Source organism: Drosophila gunungcola, unplaced genomic scaffold, assembly GCF_025200985.1.
Source record: "Drosophila gunungcola strain Sukarami unplaced genomic scaffold, Dgunungcola_SK_2 000137F, whole genome shotgun sequence".
NCBI lineage: Eukaryota > Metazoa > Arthropoda > Insecta > Diptera > Drosophilidae > Drosophila > Drosophila gunungcola.
Window position 1 is genome coordinate 122,835 of NW_026453298.1, and position 21,644 is coordinate 144,478.

Sequence of the window (21,644 nt, forward strand, 5' to 3'; positions counted from 1 at the left end):
GTAAATTACCAGCAATACTTTAAAACTATTTAACTTTCATTTAAATCCCAACTGATTAACTGCAACAACGAAAAGTGCAAACTCCAAAAAATCAAGCTGCGTTTAAATGTAGTAATTTTGTAATATAGCTCTACAGGTTTGTTAATACATAGAAATTACATTTATGTATACGTATATTCCAGTTTTGTTGAATCAGTGTCGCAACTCTAGAACTCAATCTACTTACACAGGTACCAAAAAAACTTGATATTACGCAAAACGAATGTATGTAATGAAGTTGGTTGGAGATCTGAGTTGTTTTATATTGATTGTTTAAGGTTGTAGTTATGGATTTACCACCGTCTATGGTTGTCGCAAATCCAAGCGATTCGACATTTTTGATCCGTAATCAGCTTGTGGAACCGGAACCTCGAAAAAATGTATATTTCATCATACTAGAAACCAACACAAATTATATAAAAATATGCTAGGAAAGTCAGTCTAAAGTCTAGTTTTTTGTTTGGCATCACTATTAATGGGTGACAACTTGATAATAAATTTTAGAAGAAACTATAATAATATAATGTTTGAAAATTTCTTTGAAAATGCCCTCAAGGCTTCTAATTTCTAAATGTCTAACTGACATAATATATTTTTGTTGCTAGTGTGTTCCGCTTTCAGGGTGCTATCCACCCCATAGATGACCCTATCGCTAAGCTATTTGTTTTACAATTAGATATAAAGTATAACATCGCGACTTGAAAGAAAAATGGTATAGTTAAATTATGCTAACTTGTATTATATGTATAACTATTAACTTAATTACTGAGAGTCGAAACTTTTGGTTGGGTAATAACAGTACATATTGCAAATGACTGGAGAAATCTAGGTGTTACGTACCTGAATAGCAACATGACGCCTTGAATAAATGATTGGAAGTTGTTGTGTCTAGTAATGGAATTTTCCACCGTACCTAGTTTGATATTCCCGAACACCTATTCACGATTTAAATATCGGTAAAGAATGCATTGATTATTTGTTCATTTGTATTTAGAAATTGAAATAATTAAGTTATATTTGATGTACACATTACACAGATTCACCTCCACTTCATTATCCTCCACAATGCTGTCACTACACTCAAAGAAAAACCTTCGATACCGCCTCGCCTACTAACAACGGCAAATCCATGTGTGAGAGTGGGTTTAGAGGACCAGAAATCCTCTTTCTGCATACAATATGCGTATATAATGTGTGGCGACTTCCCCCGATTTCAAAGTCGATGTAGATGTGTGGATGTGAATTGATAGTTTGGGAATTGCACAGCTAAAACTCTATGGCAGTCAACATTTAAAAACTTATATCTTTTACTTAAAAGCTTCGAATCAAATAATATAATAAAGTTTTACGTTGTTAAGAAGTTACTGGACTTACAAACTACCAAGAAAAGAAAATATTAACATAAAACAAAAATATGACTGTACAAAAAAAAAAAAAAAAAAACCATCAAGGAAAACCACAAAAGGGGCCATTTGCGATAACCTTTTACTTTCGAGGTTCAAATAATTTAGTTTTGAAAGTTGTATAGCCTTGCAGAGAGTAAGTCCAAAGTTCCTATGGACGAGTTCGCATAAATGTATGCATACCTATGGTTGTATTGATGCTGGATTTGACTAAATATATATCTTCTCTAATCTAATTTTTTAACTTTTACTTGCATATTAAAAATATTATATTATTATTAGTATTTTAAGGCTTCTTATGTGGTTTTCCATTTTGGTAAACAAATAAAGGCTTTTAAACATTCTTACATTATATAATATATTATGGGATTCGATTTCAAATGAGGAAAAGTAGGCATCGTTGAAAAAAGCAGATCTTTATAAAAATATATAAGTGATAATATAACAAAGGTGGTATATAATCTGCTTACTGGATTACTATTTAACGTTATTTTCATTTGTTTCGAGAAGCAGTGTCCTTTGAAGTCTAGGATATACACGGCTGGTATCTTCTCAAAAAACACAAACATTAAGGAAAAATAACGTTAAAAGCTAGCGCATCTATGTACAACATTAAAACATAATGTGCTATGAAAAGCTACATTCACATTCGAATAGTGTTGAAAACGAGTCCAGAATAATAGAACAATTACAAAATCAAAGCTACTAATGGCATACGAACATGTAGCTCGATTTAAAATCTCAACTCCAAGCAATACGGATCAAGCAACTTTTAAACGCATACATTGTTTCCTTGATTGATTGAATGCGAGTATGCGTAAATTTAGTTTGAAGTTTAAACAAACAATGGAGAGATGATCGAAATTTTTGTTTGGTTATGGGAAGTTGACCACAGCGTATTGCCTCTAGTATAATTACAGCGACCGAATTCACCATCGAAGATTGGGAGTGGGTTTATACGATGGCGGACCTCTTATAAGCACACTTATGGGGTATTCTCGAATTATGACTCGACATATGACTACGTTTAATGTAAAGTATAAGTGACTGTTGTGCCATCTTTGGGTAATCGCTATTAAATTACTATAGCTAACTAGGTTACTTTTCTCGTTTACCGAAAGAGCAGCATGATTCCACCGGAGAACGACTGGAAGTTATTGTGACGGTTGAGTTGCGTGTCCGGATCATACTTTATGTTGCCAAAAACCTTTTGTTTCGTTGTAAGCAATATAATTGAATGAATAGGCATTAAATTGGTCCAACAGTCATGTCTATTTAGTAAACTATTTGATACGTTTAAAAAGTAACTAATGCAAAATCAAACCAAAAACTAATTACTTATTCTAAATGCTTTAAAAGACCACCGGAATCGATTATCGGCAACAGGGAATATTCAACCCCAAAAAATATTAAGCTGATTCCTTTGCACCATAAAGTGAGTGGAGCCTGAAAGTCTACAACCAGACCGCCAACAAGCTAACAAAATATCTTCCACAAACTGGTAGCCCTAGTACATAAACTCACTGTTCATTGATTTTAAAAGTTTTCATTTTTTTTCGTTTTTGGATCCGGTACTTACCTGCATGCCGATAATGGCGTATATAAAAAATAGCATTGCTATTAGCAAACAGACATAAGGAAGTGCTTTAAATGATTGTACGAATGTCCACAGGAGAATTCGTATTGTGTATCCTTGACGAAGTAATTTGATAAGGCGCGCCGCTCGAAATAAACGCAGGAAGCCGACGTTGATTGAGTTCGACTGTAAAATATTATTGGCCAAAGGAAGAGAGTCGAAGAAACAAAAAGAGAGAGAGAAAACAGAACAGATAAGGAATTTGGCATTAGACTGGTTAACGTTCCCGTCTTAACATACGAATTCGATGAGCTCGGCTCAAAGAACTAGAAGGCGTCGCCATCGATCTACGTGATGCGATGCATTTCAATCTAAACTATCGATAAGTAGCTCGTTCCGTTAGTAGTTAGTAAGAGTAGTATAAGGTTAGGTGCAGTAGTATGTGGTTAGGCGCAGTTGTAGTAAGTAGTAGGTAGTAAGTAATAGGTAGATAGTTACATACATAGAAGTGGCGGTAGGTTCATTGGTTAGTTGTACATAAGAATTTGTAAAATCATTTAAGCTATGTTTGTTAATTCGCTATATCTCAAATAATAAAAGTAAAGACGATCCAATTTGAGTTTTACTCATAGTTAGTAAATAGTGTATATAAGAGCGAGGCCAAATGCTAAAAAAAAACTTATCTTTGCAACCATTTTAACATTTTTTATATAAGGTATTTTAATTATTTTTTTTTTTGACAAAAAGTCTATAAAAATATATTGAAATGGTACTTTGTGCGTATTACTGCCTGTTAGCGTTTTTGTGTTTATGTGTATCTGCTTCAGTGTTTTGTGTTAAAATGATCACCAGAAACATAGTGATTTGTGCGTCGGCGTCTGCCAAATACTAATAACAAACTGTACGGAGTAGAAAAATACACATATTTGTTTGATCGTCTAAGGAAAACATTTTGAAAAGCGATGTTTGTGCGTGGGTATTTCGTCTAAACTAATCGTCCCAAGGTAAAGTGGAACATGCGAGGCGTGTTCTACGTATATAATTTGCAAAGAGCCTGGGATGGCGAAAACCAATTTAACGGTACAGCAGTTAAGTAAGTATGTACAATAATTTGCCTTGGCAATTACTCCACGTGGAGAAAATTAACGCTGCGGTACTAGTTGCTTATTCACGTGGGGTTGTAACTATTGTGTTACCGAAGTCGAATGTTAAGCCGGTTCGACTGGGGCTTTGGCCAAAATATTTTACGCATCAGCTGTTGAGACACTAGCATGGGCGGACGCATTTCAGGGTGCCATTGAGGACATTGGTACCCCTTATACGTCAGCACACGCAGATGTTGAGTGTCGGGTAATGAATAACCAAACACGTCAACCGCTGACTTGTGGACGCATACCGCCTCACCGTGGGATCTGCATTAATAGGTCACAAAGAACAATAGAGCCTTCGCGTTGCCGATTGGACACTGCAGAACATGGAATTATATACTATTTGTGGTTAATAATATTGTATATGTACACTGAAACAAACGAAAAGTAGTTCTACCCGAATTTAACAGGGTGTGCTCCGGGAGAAGCGCTTAATTTTATTCGAAAAAGATTGAACGAAGTCGACAGAATCTTGAAGAGTCGAGACAATCTCTTTGGAACCAATTTAAGCCAATTTTGAGATTACCATTTGCTAGTCCCGTCTAATTACGTAATGAGTTTGCACATACTTAAAGCTAAAAAGTGTATAGAGACAAACATTATTTGACTACGGAGTCTAGAACTGATGAGGTATTAGATATCAAAATAGCAAGCTGTGACGCAACACTGTCGCTGCCTGTTGCACAAAAATGGTGTAGGATACGTAAATAAAAACAAAAGATACTCGCGCACACTGAAGTTACCAACAGGGTTACCAATTGGTCGAGAGATATATACACGGGATATAGAGAATGAGCTAAGCAGAAAGGCTATATCTACCTGGGATTCTGCGCTTAGCTATACAATGGCTCTGAGGGGTATGCGGGTAGATAGAGAGGAGTACAATAAAGAACAATTCCACGCTGTTGTTCCTTTCAAGATATGAATCTTAGGAAACTTGGGACGACGCACTTAAAAGTAACTTAGTTGGAATATTCTAGCCGAAAATTAAAAAAAAAAGGATGCGGGAAAATACACGCAAGTATACAATTACAAAGATCAGGCCCAGCCCTGTCTAAGCTCTCTGATATTTGTTAACTAGCTAAGAGTAAATAAATAGAGAGTGGGCGAACAAATAAAATAAAGTTGAATCTACGGATGATTCGACAATGTGATCTACTCGTATATAAAGAATTCAAAGTTGAAATTACAATTCGTGGTAAACATTCTGGTAGTAGTTAAGGTAATTCTAAATTGGCTAGTAAGTCAAAGAATTTTGTAAGTTGTTGTGTTGTTTTGTTTATATTGTTGTCACCGTTGATGTTGGAGTTTTGTTAGTTTTGAAAGTAGAAAGCTTGTGAAGATAGATTTGTTTACTTACATCCTGTTAGTCAGAAACCATTTTAATTCAAAATTTTGGATTTGTTTTGAGACAAATCAATGTGCACATTACTCATATACCGCATAAGAAACGATAATTTTTTTTTTTGACGATTCAGGCAATTGTTCAATCATTGATGTAGTTGTTGTTGTTAGTTGTAGTAGTAGTGGTTGGTGTTGTTGAATTTATCATTGAGCAGTTTGTTTTTGATTGCAATCAGATAATCAGATATAGTTCGGATCGTTGCAATTTACAAGACGAATACAACAAAGAAATGTTTTTGATTGGTTTTGTATTCAATTGGATTGTTTTTCGGTGCAGTTTTATTTTACTCAGACGTTTGACGATCGATCACAGGTCAAACGAAATTCGTTGGGCGGCGTTCAAGAGATTTTTGTTGATTTTCGTAATGGTTTTTACACAGTTTTTGAGATTTTTTTTGAAAAATACAGAAACAAATAAAGTAGAGTTGAAAATTAGTAGGACAAGTTTTCTGCAGTTTCTAGCAGGTATACAAAGATAGATCAAGATCAATATCAGTAAGCAGAGTTTTCTATGTTGTCTATATATATATTTCTCTGTGTGTGTATATGTGTCATTGGTATCTGTATTGGTGTCTGTATTCTAGTTCAATTGCTTAGGAAAATTGCAGCTCGGCAAGGTTCTAAGTCGATATTTCTATTTTCGCAGAATGGCTTGGCTATGCTAAGCTTGTTTATTACCTTCTACGAAGTCTGTTATATTCGAACACTCACTTTAAAAATGTATTTAATAGAACAGAAAAGGGCGTGGATTGACGAAATAAAACACGAAACCAAAATTTACCTCACAAACGGATAAAACAGCCGCATTTCATTTTAGCGTTAACTGAGACTGAGACATCCTCTTACCTCTCTTACCCAGACACACCATAGGGACTACCGGGATCTGTTGTGGAACAACCAAGCCGGCAAGCAACTATACCACACTTCAGCATTGAAACTTCTTAAGCGGTTTAAAAAAATATGGTTGCGTGTAACAAGCGGAAGCGAACTTATTAAAAACACCTCGAGTGAATTGAACGATTTAAATCGCAAGTTTTAGTGATTGAGTGTGTAAATCTGGATGTATTTGAAAGTGCGAGTGTGAGTGGCATGCAGGCGATGTAACGAAAGCTAATCCAAACCCAACTTTAAAGCTGGGCCATACTAAGTTGCAGTCATGGGAGTGAAAGATGTGAGCATAGCAAAACTGAACGTGAAGGTGTTAATAGGAAATGGAGCAAATTGGTTTCGGGCATTTGGGGCAGGAGGAAGCAAATCTTGAAAGCCATCCTGGGACTTATGGTAGAGAAACTACTGCTCAACCTGCAAAAACATTACCCAGAGAGAAAACTTGCAGTAGCAGTAGCAGGAGCAGGCGGAGAGCGGAGAATGTAAAATGGGCTGGGGTTCTCAACAAAAAGACCAGACAGTACTGAAATCATGCTTTTGAAGGATCAAGTTTACGAATGTTATAAGATCAATAGAATTCGATAGACGTATATAAAAAGATTATCCAGTCTGAGCCTTTTTAAGTACCTCGCTTGGTGTCATTAGTTGGCCTCAATGCAATTATTCGCAGACCTCGCCGGGTGCGACTACTTACAGTTAGTGTTTGACTGTTGGGCAGCTTATAAGACACCTCATCCGATGCGAAAGGTCGATGTGACAATGATGACAATGATTGCGATCTTGCTCTGTTTATCGTTTATATATCGGATATTTATCGAAGAATTATTCAAGATCGGATACTCTCAAGTGCGTATATTTATGTGGCTTTTACCTTAAGTTTACAGTAGGGGTTTGCGTATTTGTGTGCATGACAGAATGAGTGAGCATTAACCGCAACGAGTTGTGTGTGTGGCATTTGTTGTGAAATTGCAATATCGATTAAGCCAAAGGAGTCCATGTGCAATGTAAGCCATACGCAAGAAGGTCGATCAAACTCGAACAGTAGTTGCATAATATCAACGCACATTCAGTTCGGCACGATCAGTTCAGCAAAAGTTCCCTATCTGGTGTTCATATGCGTTACAAAGCTTTGATTTGACATTTATTAAATCATATTCAGATGAATTGTAGTTTAAAATTGTTGGTATATGTTTATTAAGGTTTTGTATCCAATCCTATAGTTGCACATAACTTTATATTTGTAAAGACGGGACAGTAAAGGCCAAAAAAATACCCCAGGTCCGGTTTCTAAATATATTTTTTTTTTAGTTTAGCTTTACAAAATTATATTTTGGGAACAATTTAAGATGTTTGAAATTGATTTGTAAATCAAACTTTGGCCATGCAAGCCCTGCAAATCGCATTCAAACTTATAATAGTATAAACATTTTTGGGCGCAAAAGGTTTGTACTTGGACGAATCGGACCATTTTCAAGGAAGGTTAGACGGAATTCCTATTTCTGTATAGCATACTATTTGTATGTTTATATATAAAACATGAACTCATGTACATATTTGCTCTTATTCTTCTTAAAAGAATTATAATTACTTATTAATCATTCATTATTTTTATTAATTTAGCAGGACATTACGAAATCACACTGGTAGGCTTTTGCTTAAAGGGGTAAGATATGCAATGGTCTATTATAAGCTTTAAATATTTATAACCAAAAAAATATGTATATCACAATTCGTTAGAATTTAGGCAGATATGCGGGGGCATGCAACGCCTTGTGCAATATTAGAAGTACAAAAAAACTCCAAAAACACTTCTGGTCGAACCGCTATGTATTTTTATGGGCAACAATAGGATCTTTAAAATATTTCAAGCAACGAAGTCACTTTAAATGCAATAATTATTTTTAAAACACGATTGCTTACTTTCGCATACACTATTAATTGTATGGCCACTGAAGACTAGTAATAAATTCAATGATTTTACGGTGTTGTTGGAAGTCCAAATTCGGAAGGAGTTAAATTTGGTCTAATAATCTCCTGTTTAATACATATGCCAAAATATTTCCGCCCATCCCTTGCTGTACATTCCACTATAAGCTTATGCTGGACTATAAGCTTTTACACGCAACTTTATACAAGAGACACAGAAAGACAGTAAAGGTAACCAAATATAGATACGTAGATATAGAGACAGACAGAGAGACACAGTAGCAAGTACAAATCGCAGGGTAGTGTGCTATGCAACAGAAAACTGATTGCCAAATCGAAAAACTGAAATAAGAGTACGAAATTTAAGGAAGAAAGGTGAACTAAGATAAATAAGATAAATATGTATACATTGTCGAACGAAGAATTGGCTATTCGAAGTGAGTAAGTAAGGTATAAATATAGTTATATTTTTGCAAATATGACGCTTTGCTGTCGACAACAAATAAATGAAACTAGGTCTGATTTAGGAGAATAAAATGAAAGAGGAAAGATAGAGGGTCGTAATTAATAAGCTTTTTTAGTGGAAGGCCTTTTACTTAGCAGTTAAGCGGAATCTAAGTTCATTGATTGGTACACATCAAAACTTTTTGGATAAATGCAAAATCAGTGTAGATTGTGTTTCGTACTTACATCGTGCTGCTGGTTGTGTCGTTTGGTTGTACATGTTGTAGTCGATGTAGTTGTAGATGAAGGACCACGTCCACACATACACGGGCACGTGCCACATTTGTGTGTGTGCACGTGTATGGATGCGAATGCATGTGTATATGTGCGTGCACGCGGTAGGATTACAGACACATTAGCAGGACATACACATACACATGCATGGGATTGTCGAGATGATAGATTAGTTTCATCGAAATTGTTGATCGATTGATTGTTTAATTTGATTTGGTCGATTTGTTGATTAATTTGGTTGGGATTCCATTTTAGGTTGATTCGATTCGATTCGATTCGATTTGATTTGATTTTGGTTTTTGGTCGGTATCAAGTTGACATTTTGCATATAATCGTTTAAATTTGATTGGTTCAGTGAGTTTATATATATTTTTTCATATACAAATTCGGTGGTGAAATGGTGGCATGGTGATTGTGGTAGTGGATCAGTGGATCGGTGGATCGGTGGTTCGGTGGATCAGTAGTGGATCAGTGGATCAGTGGATCAGTGGTAGTGGTGGTTGGTGGTGATCGAGAGAGACATATAGAGTTTGTTGCACATTCATTGCATTTTGTATTTGTAATTACATAGATGGTATAGTTTTTGGTTGTTGTTGTTGTTGTTGTTGTTTGTGTTTTAGTTTTTATTGTTTGAACGTTGTTTGAATTCGTTTCAATTCATTCCCGATGTGGCCAATTGCAATGTACATGTAAATCGTTGCGTTCGCATATATAATAACATTATATATAGAATAAGTTTACACCAGTGTATAGATGTGGAGATTTGCGTGAGTTATAAGAAATTACACATTTGTTTAGATGTGTGCGTGGGTTTCAGTTTGTTGTCATTATTGTGTAGATATATATCATTGCGTGAGTGATTATTATATATTTTATGTAATTTATTTTATTATTTGCATTCATCGAAACATATTTTTGGATTGATTCGGATTGGGTTTTCCCGATTTTGAAACCACATTTGGTTTTGGTTTTCGTACATAAATAAATATGGAAAAGGAAATCAAAAAAGAAATATGATTATTAATTTTGGTAATTTGTGATGTTTTGTTTCGTTTTTGTTTGATTTGGATATTCTGTTTGTGTGTTTGGGCTTTTATATATGTATAATAAACAAATTAATGTATAAATTTAGGTATAGGTGTTCGAATGTAAAAGGATAAAAATAACATGTTATAACAGTGGGTGTAACTGTACTGTCCTTGCCATCTGTGCATAGTGCCAAATCCTGACTGTTGCGCTGGATTAAATATATCTTAAGCCTAAGCGGTTGAGCCCCGCAACTAAGTGTATTAGATATTCTTCGTTAACAGTTTGCATCAAACGCCAATTCGGCATATCGGCTAGAGCCCTTTCTTTAATCATATCGTTGGATAAGTTTTTTAGTGCGAAATCCTACAACTTTTGTCTCTTGCACCGCGACTAGTTCAAATACATAAACTGTATTCCTCGTCGTCGGTTTAGCTGGTTCCCTCAATGTTTTCAGATATATATTTCAGCGAAAGAACATCCATGTTAATGTACCTAGCGTTGGTTATGAAATAATATAGACTTAAAAGTATAATTGAGACACATATGGCCGTACGCATCAAGTCTGCATAGATAATTATATAGAGACGTATTACATATTTTCTTCTTTCTTAATTGCGTGTTTTGGTAAATGTGTAGGTGTGTCAAAGATTAGGTGTATATTTGTATCTTGGCAAAAAATGAAGCTAGATACATTGGTATTTAGTTTAGGATTACATTGTTTTGTCTTGCATAACGGCACAGAAATCGAACACAACAATAATATGTATGCTCTGAGTCGTGTTGTGAAAAGCAACTGATAATTACCCCAAATTCCATCCACAGTGCATCCACAATGCTGCCCAGAACGGTGATTAAATCGAATATGTTCCAGGGGTCCTTGAAGAAATTCTACAACGCAACCAAACAAAATCATGTTATTTAAGCTCACAAATGAATATTATATTGTTGGCTAATAGCCAGTTCCAATAACATAATTAAAAGTTAACCATTCACAGTCAAATAGTTATCCTTGTGCAATTTTTGTTTATTTAATATTTGATTCAAATAAATTATATTTTAATGTGGAGTGGAGCAAGAATAGTTCACGTCTAATATTAAAATTAAAATTTGAGTAATCTTCAAAAAAAGGCAAATCTTTTATGATTCCAAATTCATTAGCCCAATCAATTTCAATTAATTTCATTTTTAACTAATCAGAATAATACCATATTATCCATTTAAATGTACATTTTTTATGAACTTTTTAAAGATGGCATAGTTAATAATAATGAGTATATTGTTAAACTATTTCAAATGTACCTGAATAAATGTACCTTTTTTCGATTAGGTTAGTTTATTATTGGTATGGAACGTATTTTTTTATGCACAAAACCGAAGGCTTATTATATTCATTTCAAATATGAATATGAGAAAAAGTTTAACGTAATCCTGTACGCAAATTAAAATAAGGCAAACCACTTTCTTAATTTAACCTTTATAGACACAACCACTCACCTTAACACCGAATCCAATGATTTTCAGGACAGTTTCTACACTAAACATTCCAGTGAATCCCATGTTAATGTACTTCAGTGACTTTTCATACATGTCTCCTTGATTATGATACTGTTAAGATTTAAGATTTATATGTGTTTAAGATACAATTATTTATACTTATATCCCGGAGAAGGATCCATAGTTTTGGGCAAAATAGATGCCGATAAATCTACAGAAATTGAAGTTACGGAAGAGGCACATTGTTTCTTTTTTTATTGAGTAAAAAGGCCTATTCGAGAATTCCCTTCACACAAACTATTTTATTAAAAAAAAAAGAATTAAAAGCGTAATTCTGAACTGTCAAATTATTAATAAGTCAAAAAAAATTTTTTAAAATTACAAAACAGAAAAGTTAAATTAAAAAAAAATTTTTTTTTCATATCTTTATTGTTTCCGTGGGAGCTATATGATATAGGTTTGATGAAATTTAAGAAGAACTATAAAAAAAATTAAAAAACAGAAAAGTTATAATTTGTTTATATATTTTTCCGATTGTTCCTATGGGAGCTTTGTGCTAATAAAAGCACCGTTTTATTACTTTCTAGTCAAAGCTAACATAAACACATTTATTCTGTTACTCTGTAACATACATTACACGAATACAATAGAGGTAAGTAACACAAATCAAAATGTATAACTAAAAAAGCGGTTCTTAAATAAATTAATACAGAGAAACTTACCTTCATCATCAGCAAAAGAGTATTGAATACGATCAACATCATAATGAAGTACTCGAAAGGAGTCGACACCACAATTCGCCACACTTTATACTTGAAAGTGTTCCGGTTCTTGGGCATATAGCGTTCAAGTGGGCGTGCTCCTATAGTAAAATCGATGCAGGATTTCTAGAGTGAAGAGAAATGTAATGATTTAATTGGTTTTGGATGTTCTTTGAATTGGCGTTCGTGGCTAACTTTATACACAACACATTTTTTCCAAAGTATAACTAAGTTGTATTAATGTCTAATTTGTAAAGTATTTAATTTATAAAAGCAATTTGGCATACACATATTTTACGAATGAGTTCATAATTCTATATACACACATTTGAAATGAACACATCGGTTTTAACTACATTGTTTATAAAGTAAAAATGTATTCCAGTTTCGACAGATCAACCCAAATTAGGATTAGGCATATGCAATTTGATTTTAAGCAAAACAAAAAGTACTACCCCCTTAATTAATGGCGAATACATTAAATTAACACATGCCCGTTTTAAAATTTACAGTTTATTCTCGGGATTTTTCTAAAGGGAGTGTTTGTATGGGGTTTGCACTTGGAAGGCCAAAACTATGTCATTTTACATAGCTTAAATGTTAAAGTTGGAGTTCGTTTGTAACCAAAATGAATGAAACACACTTCTTACGACTGGATGGTATTCATCTACTGGCGGATGTTGAAGAATTCATACTTACAATCGTCTTTGCTCGCGGGTAGGGACATGATGGACAACGCGCTTAAACAACTGTGGCAACTGACTTTACGATCAAATCATTAAATATTCCAGAACTATGTAGTAGGGAATATTTAAGGACTATCGTGAGTGAAATGACATATCTCTATTTTCCGGTAAATGTTCACTATTTATATCAAAAAACCACTACTAATCGAGGCTTCTAAGCAAATATGTCTATATGGTCTGGGTCAGGATAGCCACCGATTATCATTTATGGGGACTGAAAATGCTTCGATGCCGGCCAAAATACACAGGTAGCTAAGGGCGGATCTATACGCAAAACTCACATATATGTTTATATGCAACTGGAGAGTGTTTGTGGGGTGTGGGCTAAAGTGGGGTGACACAGAGGGTATCCACAACGAAAGGCGAGAAAGCAAGGCAAACATTTCGCACTTACGAGTACATATGGAGCTAGGCTAGGATTTACGATCTTGGACACATTCTATGTACGAGTATTTTGCTGAGTGTACAGTGTGTACTGGTTGCGTGAGCTGCGCCCACTGTGTGGAGTTCGTTGATTTTTTGGAAAAGTTTTCTGTAGTAGGTAGTTGTTAGGTAGGTAGCGGGTTGTACGAGTTAGTGAAATGTACGTGCAAATTAATCAATTTATTAATAGTTAACTTTAACTTTAACTTTTTGGTTTTTTTTTCGGGTTTTACATTTACGACTAGCGGTACATTACACAAACACACATATTTATAAGCAGAGAGAGAGACTGAGAAAGGTGGAGATTTGGACTCACATAGGTTTACAGGACGGATGGGTCTGGCTCACCTGATTTTTGTCAATTTCGCCATCTTGTAACTCAGCTTCACCTTGCTCTTGAAACGTAATAATAATCAAGGCCACGAATATGTTGACGAAGAAGAACGGAAATACAATAAAATACACAATATAAAATATGGACATTTCGATCCGGAAATTTTGGATTGGACCCCTATCTTCATAAGTGGCAGCCATTGAGTGTTGCAAGACCCTATTCGCAGTTGAATCGATGAGGTGTGGATGGACATTCAAGGTGCAGATTGTAAGTTTGAGGAGAAAAAGAGGCAAAAGATATACGTTAGATATGTCTGGCATTTAGATTTTCATTTGACAGATCAGTACACAGATCGATAGACAGATACAGATACAATATGGATACAGATGCAGATATGGATATGGATATATAAAGGGAAATATCAGTTACAACAACAAATGGGCTTACTGTGGCCATCCCTCGCCGGTCTGCACAGCGAAAAGTGTCAGCATCGCGGCAGCTACATTATCGTAGTGGAAGGCTCGTGGCTTCCAAACCCTCAGCTCCTGTTTGGGCAGCAGCTCGTCCTCCTCGTACTTAAAGTACGAGCCCCTTCGGTTGCGTTTGATTTGGTTTCGCATTTGGTTTATTTGGGATTTCATGTTTTTTGGATGGTGTTAGTCGATGTTGTGATTTAGTTATTTGTGGATTTATTAGTAATTTGATTGAGACTCGTTAGAGAAAATACCAAAATTAAGTTTGCGCTAAGAACACTAAGTCAAACGAAAAAAGGCAATGAACCAAAACTAAAGTTTGCAAGCATCTAAAACTGAACCGAACATCAATTGGGGATCGAAATACGTATTATCGTAAATTATTTTGTTTTTGTAGCTTTTGAAATTTTAATGAAATGGTGAAATGATTTTAATGTGAAATATATATGGAAGTCGAAAGCTAATAAATAAAAGCGACAGTACGACAGTACAGCATTAATAAACTTATATCATTACATTGCTATATACGCATGTCGGTGTGTCTTTGTTCTTTGGTAGCTGGGTGGTATGTCAGTTGTGAAAGAAGCGACTGCTGTCCCTGTCACATCTACATACTGCATTGACCTTGTCCAAGCGGGCAATTTGACTTGGCATAGGATTCTTGAAACGACCGACATCAGCTCAAGCCAAATCAACACTCGGTACGGTCTGAATAGGAAGGCGTACAAATAAAGAAATGTTCGAAAATTACAAAAAAAAAAAAAAAAAAAAAAAAAAATACTAAGCCCATTACCCGTGGGATGCATGAATGGAGAAGACTGTTGATCGGTGTGGAGCTGTAGATCAAAAATAGACCTCTTTCTTACTGGGGTTCCGCGGTTTGGCCCGTTGTCAGTTCGGTGATGTGTAACAAAGCAGCTGCGCTCAAATGTGCGAGGTCTTATCTTGGGTAGGATGAAAGGCTACCATATTGTATCCGGTTGAAAAGTACGCTTTAAGTGTTTTTGTAAATGAGCAGACCACGATTCACAGTTTGCTCAAACCGAGTTAAGTTATTCGAGAATTTTTCATCCATCTTGTAATTGACAATTCATATATTGATTTAAATTTAAAAACATAAAAATAGAAATAGGCCAAGCTTTTTTTTTTTAGTAACCCCGTAAGACGATAGAATTAGTTATAAACCGGCTATAAAAACGATCAGGATCAGTCCAAAACTCGGCTATGATACGTATGTTTAACCAAGCCGAGGTACACAAAAAGAAATTTTCATCGCTGGTGACGGGATAATGCGTAAGGGCATGAGTGTATATGCTAGTGGGCGTTGGGATGCACGTGTACATATGTATTTGGGTTTTAAATAAAATTAATTGGATTTGATTTGGTTTTCAATTCGGCAGAGCGGTCGGCCACAGTTATTGCATACGAAGCCAAACAGCTAAAACAACCCGATACTCTATGGCTTTTATCGTTGAACGTCCTATGGGAGCAACGCAAGTATCGGGGTTTGTTTTCACTTCTCAACAGCGTCGAGTGTAAGATACGCGGTGTTAATAATATAATACATAATGATACTCTCTATACACACATAACTTGGGAAAGAGCGCTCGTCATCTAGTTGGATACAGTCTACCAAAAAAATGTTACGATTCCTACGACACCACTATTGGTAGAGAAAAAAACTGGTTCGTTTTTGTTAGAAAGATATAAAAATTTATACTTAAACATACAAATTATGGCGTGTATGTATGGGTGATGTCTAAATATCAGGATACACTTACTACTTGGATTAAAAATATTTAACAAATTCAGAACCTAGAACCAGAACTGAAGTTTAAACCATACTGTTGCTCTTCTCTCATTAATTGGGTCTTGAACTATGTAAAATTTTATCTGAGTCGTTTGATGAAACTCTTTTTTCTAGTTTTCTATTCTAAATCGGTCCGTGACTGCTATGCGCGTGCTTATTAAGAAATCTTCTGGTAGTAATATGGACTCTTTGGTATTTGGAGAATACCCAATTGCAGATAAATGAAACATTTAAGTACAGATAATTATGGTTTAAGTACACAGGCAAATCGCGAAGACTCTCGCTATTTCATTAGTGATTCCCGAGCTTTGATAAGTGAAGACAACATATACAAACATACACTGAAACGGCTTAACTGATTTGGTATATATATAAAATAATTATAGAAAATTAGGCGTAACTGTTAAGGTCTGGTAACTAGAAACTGTACGTTTGCACTTCTATATCATTGATGTTGATTCGAACGCATTTGCTCTATATTTTGTATGCTTTATATCAGTCACTTTTGATTCGGTTTTGTTTTAAATTTTTGTTTATGTTTAGCAATCGTTTTTTTTTTCTTTTTGTTTTGTGTTGTTTTTGGCCCGTTTAGTCGCGTGACTGTTAATTAGACAAGTCAGGCAAGAAAAACATGGCGAGAAACTATAAAATGCTACTCTTACATTCTGTTAAATCAGTGCACCTTTTTTGGTTTCATGAAAACAAATATGGTAAATAGAACAAACATAAGTATAATAATAACAGTTAGGTAAACGAAACAATCGTACAACACACATACAAATCAGGGATGGGGCTGGAAATTTATATCCTAAATGCTCTCTATTAGGACCACTTCAAATGTATACACGTATGCACATTTATATTCATAGATATATACACTAAGGTAGGGAGAGTCTAACACAAGTCTCATCCTGCTTTCTCCATTCGAAATCTAACATTCAGCACATTTTACTGTTTGCCAGAAGCAAAACCAAACCCTCATAAAGGTCAAAGGCATTCCCTACTGCTTCAGGAACATTCCTAGAAACGTATGCACAGCTAGGCAGTCCAAAATCAAAACTTTACAGCTAGACAATAATGTTTGAAAGGTATTGAAGTGTTGTGTACGCGAAGCAGCCCTTATATTTACAGCTGTCAGGCCAGCATAACAATATTGCTTCCTAAATAGTAAGTTGTGTAATTTTTTCCTAGCATAAAAAATATTTTGTAAAATTAATCTACATCGAGAAAAAAAAAATGGTTTTGCCCGACTGAGTTGCCGAAAACTTTGAAACTTTATTTTGAATTCACATTATGAAACGTGGAATTGGGGAAAGAAAATAGGTATAGGGCTATATATGAACCAAAAAATACTTTTTGAAGAATCCTTTTTTGCAAAAAAATTGTCGCACTTCAATTTTTGAAAACATCTGAATCCGGTCTCCACTTCACAAAACGGTATAAAGCCAAAAAACAAACATTGAATTATCCTGAGTTTTTTTTAATTTTCTACAATATATTAAATATGTTTTACAAAACTGCACAATTAATCAGTTGTAAAATAATAAGAGAGACAGCGGACTTTCAGAGATATAATCTTGAACATTGTACATGTAGGAGGGAGTGAAATGTGTTTGTTCCCTTCAATCCTAATTTCTAAGTAATGTACATGTGTTTTAGAACATTTTCAGTTATTTATTTATTTATGTTACTCGACAAAGAAACACACAATATTAACAAGAAAGACAAAGAGAGAGATAGTCTTAGAGAGCGTGTTTGAGGGAGAGAGGGAAAGCTAGAGCGCTACAGTGTAACGCGACTATACGAGTAAAAAGGATTAAATGATGAGATGATAAATTAAGGAACTCAAAAGCGGTTACTACAGAAGGACAATAATTGTATGGCATATTAGCCAAGTCCTATTGCAAAATGATCCAAAAAACAAAATGACACAACATTAGAAAATTAGGTCTAATTAAGATCAAGAATAAGATTACGAAAAACTTATAAAAGCGAACGAACAATTTTAAACTTGAATTAAATATAAATGTTACTTACTGGCACTCTGCGGAAGTATGTTTACTTTCGTCCGTACAATAAAAAAATTTTCCATTGAACAATTGTACTCCAATAACAGAAAATATAAATTGAAACAATATGTACACGATTAGAATGTTAACAACATTTTTCAATGAGTTCACGACGCAATCGAACACGGCTTTCAATTTTGGAACCCGCTTAATGGTCTTCAATGGGCGTAGAACACGCAATACCCGAAGCGATTTAATAGTCGATAAATTTTGTCCAGCGCTGCTACCGCTCATATCGAAACCGAAACTAACAGCAGCGCATATAACGACCACAGCATCCATAATATTCCAGAATTCTCTTAAATAGCTGCCAGGGTGCAGGATAACACCCAAGTCTACAATTTTCAGCAACATTTCTATCGTGAATACGCCGGTAAATGCATAATCGAAATAATTCAGTATCTTGTTTCGCCTTGAGTTCTCACGAACGGGGTCTTCGGCTGCTAATGCTATTGATGACATTGAGATGACAACCATAATGAAGAAATCAAAATATGGTAAATTAACAACCCAATGGGCGCCGCGTCGTATGCTGTATAAGTCGTGCGTTTATCGAATTCATCGGACAGCGAATATATAGTAGGTATTAGTAATTGGTAATTGGTTTCGATTCATATATTGGTTGAGACATGTAATCAATTAGGATCATGATCATATTTTTTGCATTCGGGATTGCGTCCAATTCGGTAGCAGTTTAGTTTTTATTTTATGGTTATTTTCGTTTTTGATTGAAATTCAGTTAACAATTTTAAAATTTTCATTAAAGTTTCGATAAAGGGTTACGATTGTGATTGTAATTTGCGGATTGCATTTTGTTTGCATTTTTGTTTTGGCACCCGTTCATTTTATTGAATTTGTTGATGGATTTCATTTTGTCGTCGTTCCAGTTCGCATTTTATTTGTCAGGTTTTTGATTTAATTTGTAGTTTAATTTTTGTTGTTTAATAAGTTCGTTGATGTTCGTTGTATATAATGAGTTGTTGTTGTAAATCATTTCGTTTTTTGTTGAATGAGTGTCGATGTCGATGATTTTTAAACATAATTATTGCAGTTTTTCATGATGGATTTGTGGTGGTGGTTGATGGTTAATGATTGTAATAGTTGTTGTCGGATATTGCGGTTTAATATATTTACAAACACAAGTTATTTCGTTCAATAGATCAAGTGGTTCATTAATTTGTTTGGTTGTGTGCAACATAAGATTGTAATCCAAAACAGGAAAAAAGGTAAAAAGAAAAAAGTATTGTATCAGTTATTGATTAAATTGTACTACTGTTATTGTAGTTGATCAGATATTAAGTTATGTCATTGGCCATGAACGATATTACTAGGATAGGATAGGATTCTGTACAAAAAGGGTAATACATTTTCTATAAGACCCGTAAAAACTGTTTTTTAACCTTGGATCGGTCACCTCGGCACCGGTCAATCGAGACTGGATCATAACTACAAAATAATGATGGTGCCTTCTTATTATAATGGCATAAGAGTATTCCGGGTGGATTTCCCCTAGCCGTCGGTATAGGGTCCTGGAAGAGACTCGATTATCTTAACGCTACGATGAGCCCTAACTGCTTGCTACTACGAGTACGAGAATGACCCATGACAAAGAGATCGGGGAATGGGGGTTGAATAAAGGAATATTTACGGATTAGTTGGTGAAAGTATGAACATCGAAGAGTAGGGCAACATTGGCTTGGGACCCTCCGTCACCTCCTCCTCCTCCTTCTTCTCCTCCTCCTTCTTCTTGCCCTTGGCCTTGCTGGGGGCAACGGCACCGTCTCCATTCTCCACATGAACACCGTCGGCTTGGAGGGCCTCCATCTCCTTCTCGAGCTCCTGCAGTTGTTTCTCTTTATCCTCTTCGACTTGTTCCTCTTCGGCTGCTGTAAGTTCTTGGGCATTCGCCAAATTATCAACGGCGATAGCCAAGAAAACATTCAATAGCGTGTAATTTCCGAAGAGTACCAAAACGATAAAGTATCTGTCGAAAGAGCATCAAGAACACAAAAAACAATCAGAGTTTTAACTCAACTTGTATAGTCAATTTTAGCGCATTAGCTCAGGAGAGGAACCTCCTCGATGACATAAAACTCAAAATATGCGTCGACTTGTGCTGGGGCTGGGGCTGGGGCTGGGGCTTGGTCTGGGGCTGGGAAATATTTAAAACGAAATGGGGAGTTATTTGTACTGCACAGTGGACTGTTTGCAAACTGAGGCAACTACGTTAGGTGTGCGAAACTCTGCCACGCTTCGTAAGGTGTACAAAAGTCTGTTGATTTGCTGCAAAGAGAGATGATCGGAAATAAACAAAGGTATAGCGTTTAATTGAGTGTACACAATAACTTGCAAAGACCATGTGTCTACACTTACGGATTATTAGGAATTCACGATGAATGATAGTTAGTGGGTTGCTTGTGTTTCTGTTTCTCGGGACTTGGGCTTGTAGAATTTTTGAGAGTAAAATTCTTCAAGCTCGGAAGTCCAATTCAACCAAATTGAGATCAAATTTGGCTGTGGTCGATTGCACACATTAATGGTTCGACGTTCAATGAGTTGCGAATTCGCTTGGCAGTAGTAGTAGTATTAGTTTTGGGATTAGAGGACGGTAAATGGATTCATAATCCTAACGAGTTTGTTTTAAAGAGCTGGCCAAGACTAAAAATATACCCATTGCACGGCGAAAGTCGGGGACTTAATTAGCGGGGCGTGTACTACGTTTACTTGTACGTCTAGATCTAGACTGGCATACTATGCACATGATAGACACAACAATGGAATGATACGTATTACAAACACAAACTTACATAGAGTAAATCATTCCTTTCTGTGCACCGCCCTGAGAAATGATGCCCTGGTACATGACCTCGTTCCAATCCTCGCCAGTGAGGATTTGGAATACGGTCAACAGTGCTATCGGGAAAGTGTTAAAATTGGTTTCGGGCGTGCCTCCTGGCAGATTGAACTGGCCGCCGAATAGCTGCATGCCAAGCAAAGCGAAGATGAGGATGAACAAGAAGAGCAGGAACAACAGTGAGATGATGGATCTCATGGAGTTCAACAGAGAGATGACTAGATTGCGCAGCGAGGACCAGTACTTGGTGACTTTGAAGATGCGCAGCAAGCGCAGGGCACGCAGCACGGACAGACCGAACGAACCGCCTTTGACCTCTGACCAGATCACTTCGAATATCGAACCACTAATGACAACGCAATCAAATCGGTTGAACGACGACTCAAAGTAGATGCGCGGCCCCAACGCATACATCTTTATGAACATCTCCGACATGAAGAGTCCCAGGAAGATAAACTCTGCGTAGTCTGCAAGGACACCAAACGGATTAGATCACTGGAAGACAGATTGTGATGTGATGGCTCTACTT

At 35.7% G+C, this 21,644-nt stretch overlaps 1 protein-coding gene and 1 long non-coding RNA gene across 27 annotated transcripts in view; both read right to left on the reverse strand.

The window, feature by feature from the left end:
• LOC128265595 (voltage-dependent calcium channel type A subunit alpha-1) overlaps positions 1-21,644 on the reverse strand; it is an 80,859-nt gene that overhangs the window by 23,343 nt on the left and 35,872 nt on the right. For 13 of the 26 annotated variants that reach the window (XM_053001711.1, XM_053001712.1, XM_053001719.1 and 10 more), the window contains exons 13-23: positions 21,069-21,582; positions 19,910-20,245; positions 18,230-18,793; positions 14,357-14,500; positions 13,924-14,125; positions 12,368-12,532; positions 11,646-11,756; positions 10,956-11,039; positions 9,075-9,080; positions 3,022-3,204; positions 880-974 (exon numbers count right to left, since the gene is read on the reverse strand). In XM_053001711.1, the coding sequence (XP_052857671.1) occupies positions 880-974; positions 3,022-3,204; positions 9,075-9,080; positions 10,956-11,039; positions 11,646-11,756; positions 12,368-12,532; positions 13,924-14,125; positions 14,357-14,500; positions 18,230-18,793; positions 19,910-20,245; positions 21,069-21,582 (2,404 nt within the window). Of the gene's footprint in view, positions 1-879; positions 975-3,021; positions 9,081-10,955; positions 11,040-11,645; positions 11,757-12,367; positions 12,533-13,923; positions 14,126-14,356; positions 14,501-18,229; positions 18,794-19,909; positions 20,246-21,068; positions 21,583-21,644 lie in introns of those variants that run through there. The other 13 variants (XM_053001717.1, XM_053001718.1, XM_053001727.1 and 10 more) reach the window with 4 other exon arrangements.
• LOC128265600 (uncharacterized) lies at positions 20,257-21,061 on the reverse strand. Its single transcript, XR_008268891.1, has 3 exons — positions 20,635-21,061; positions 20,488-20,544; positions 20,257-20,407 (listed from the first exon to the last, which is right to left on the reverse strand). It is a non-coding gene; the product is annotated as an uncharacterized LOC128265600 (long non-coding RNA).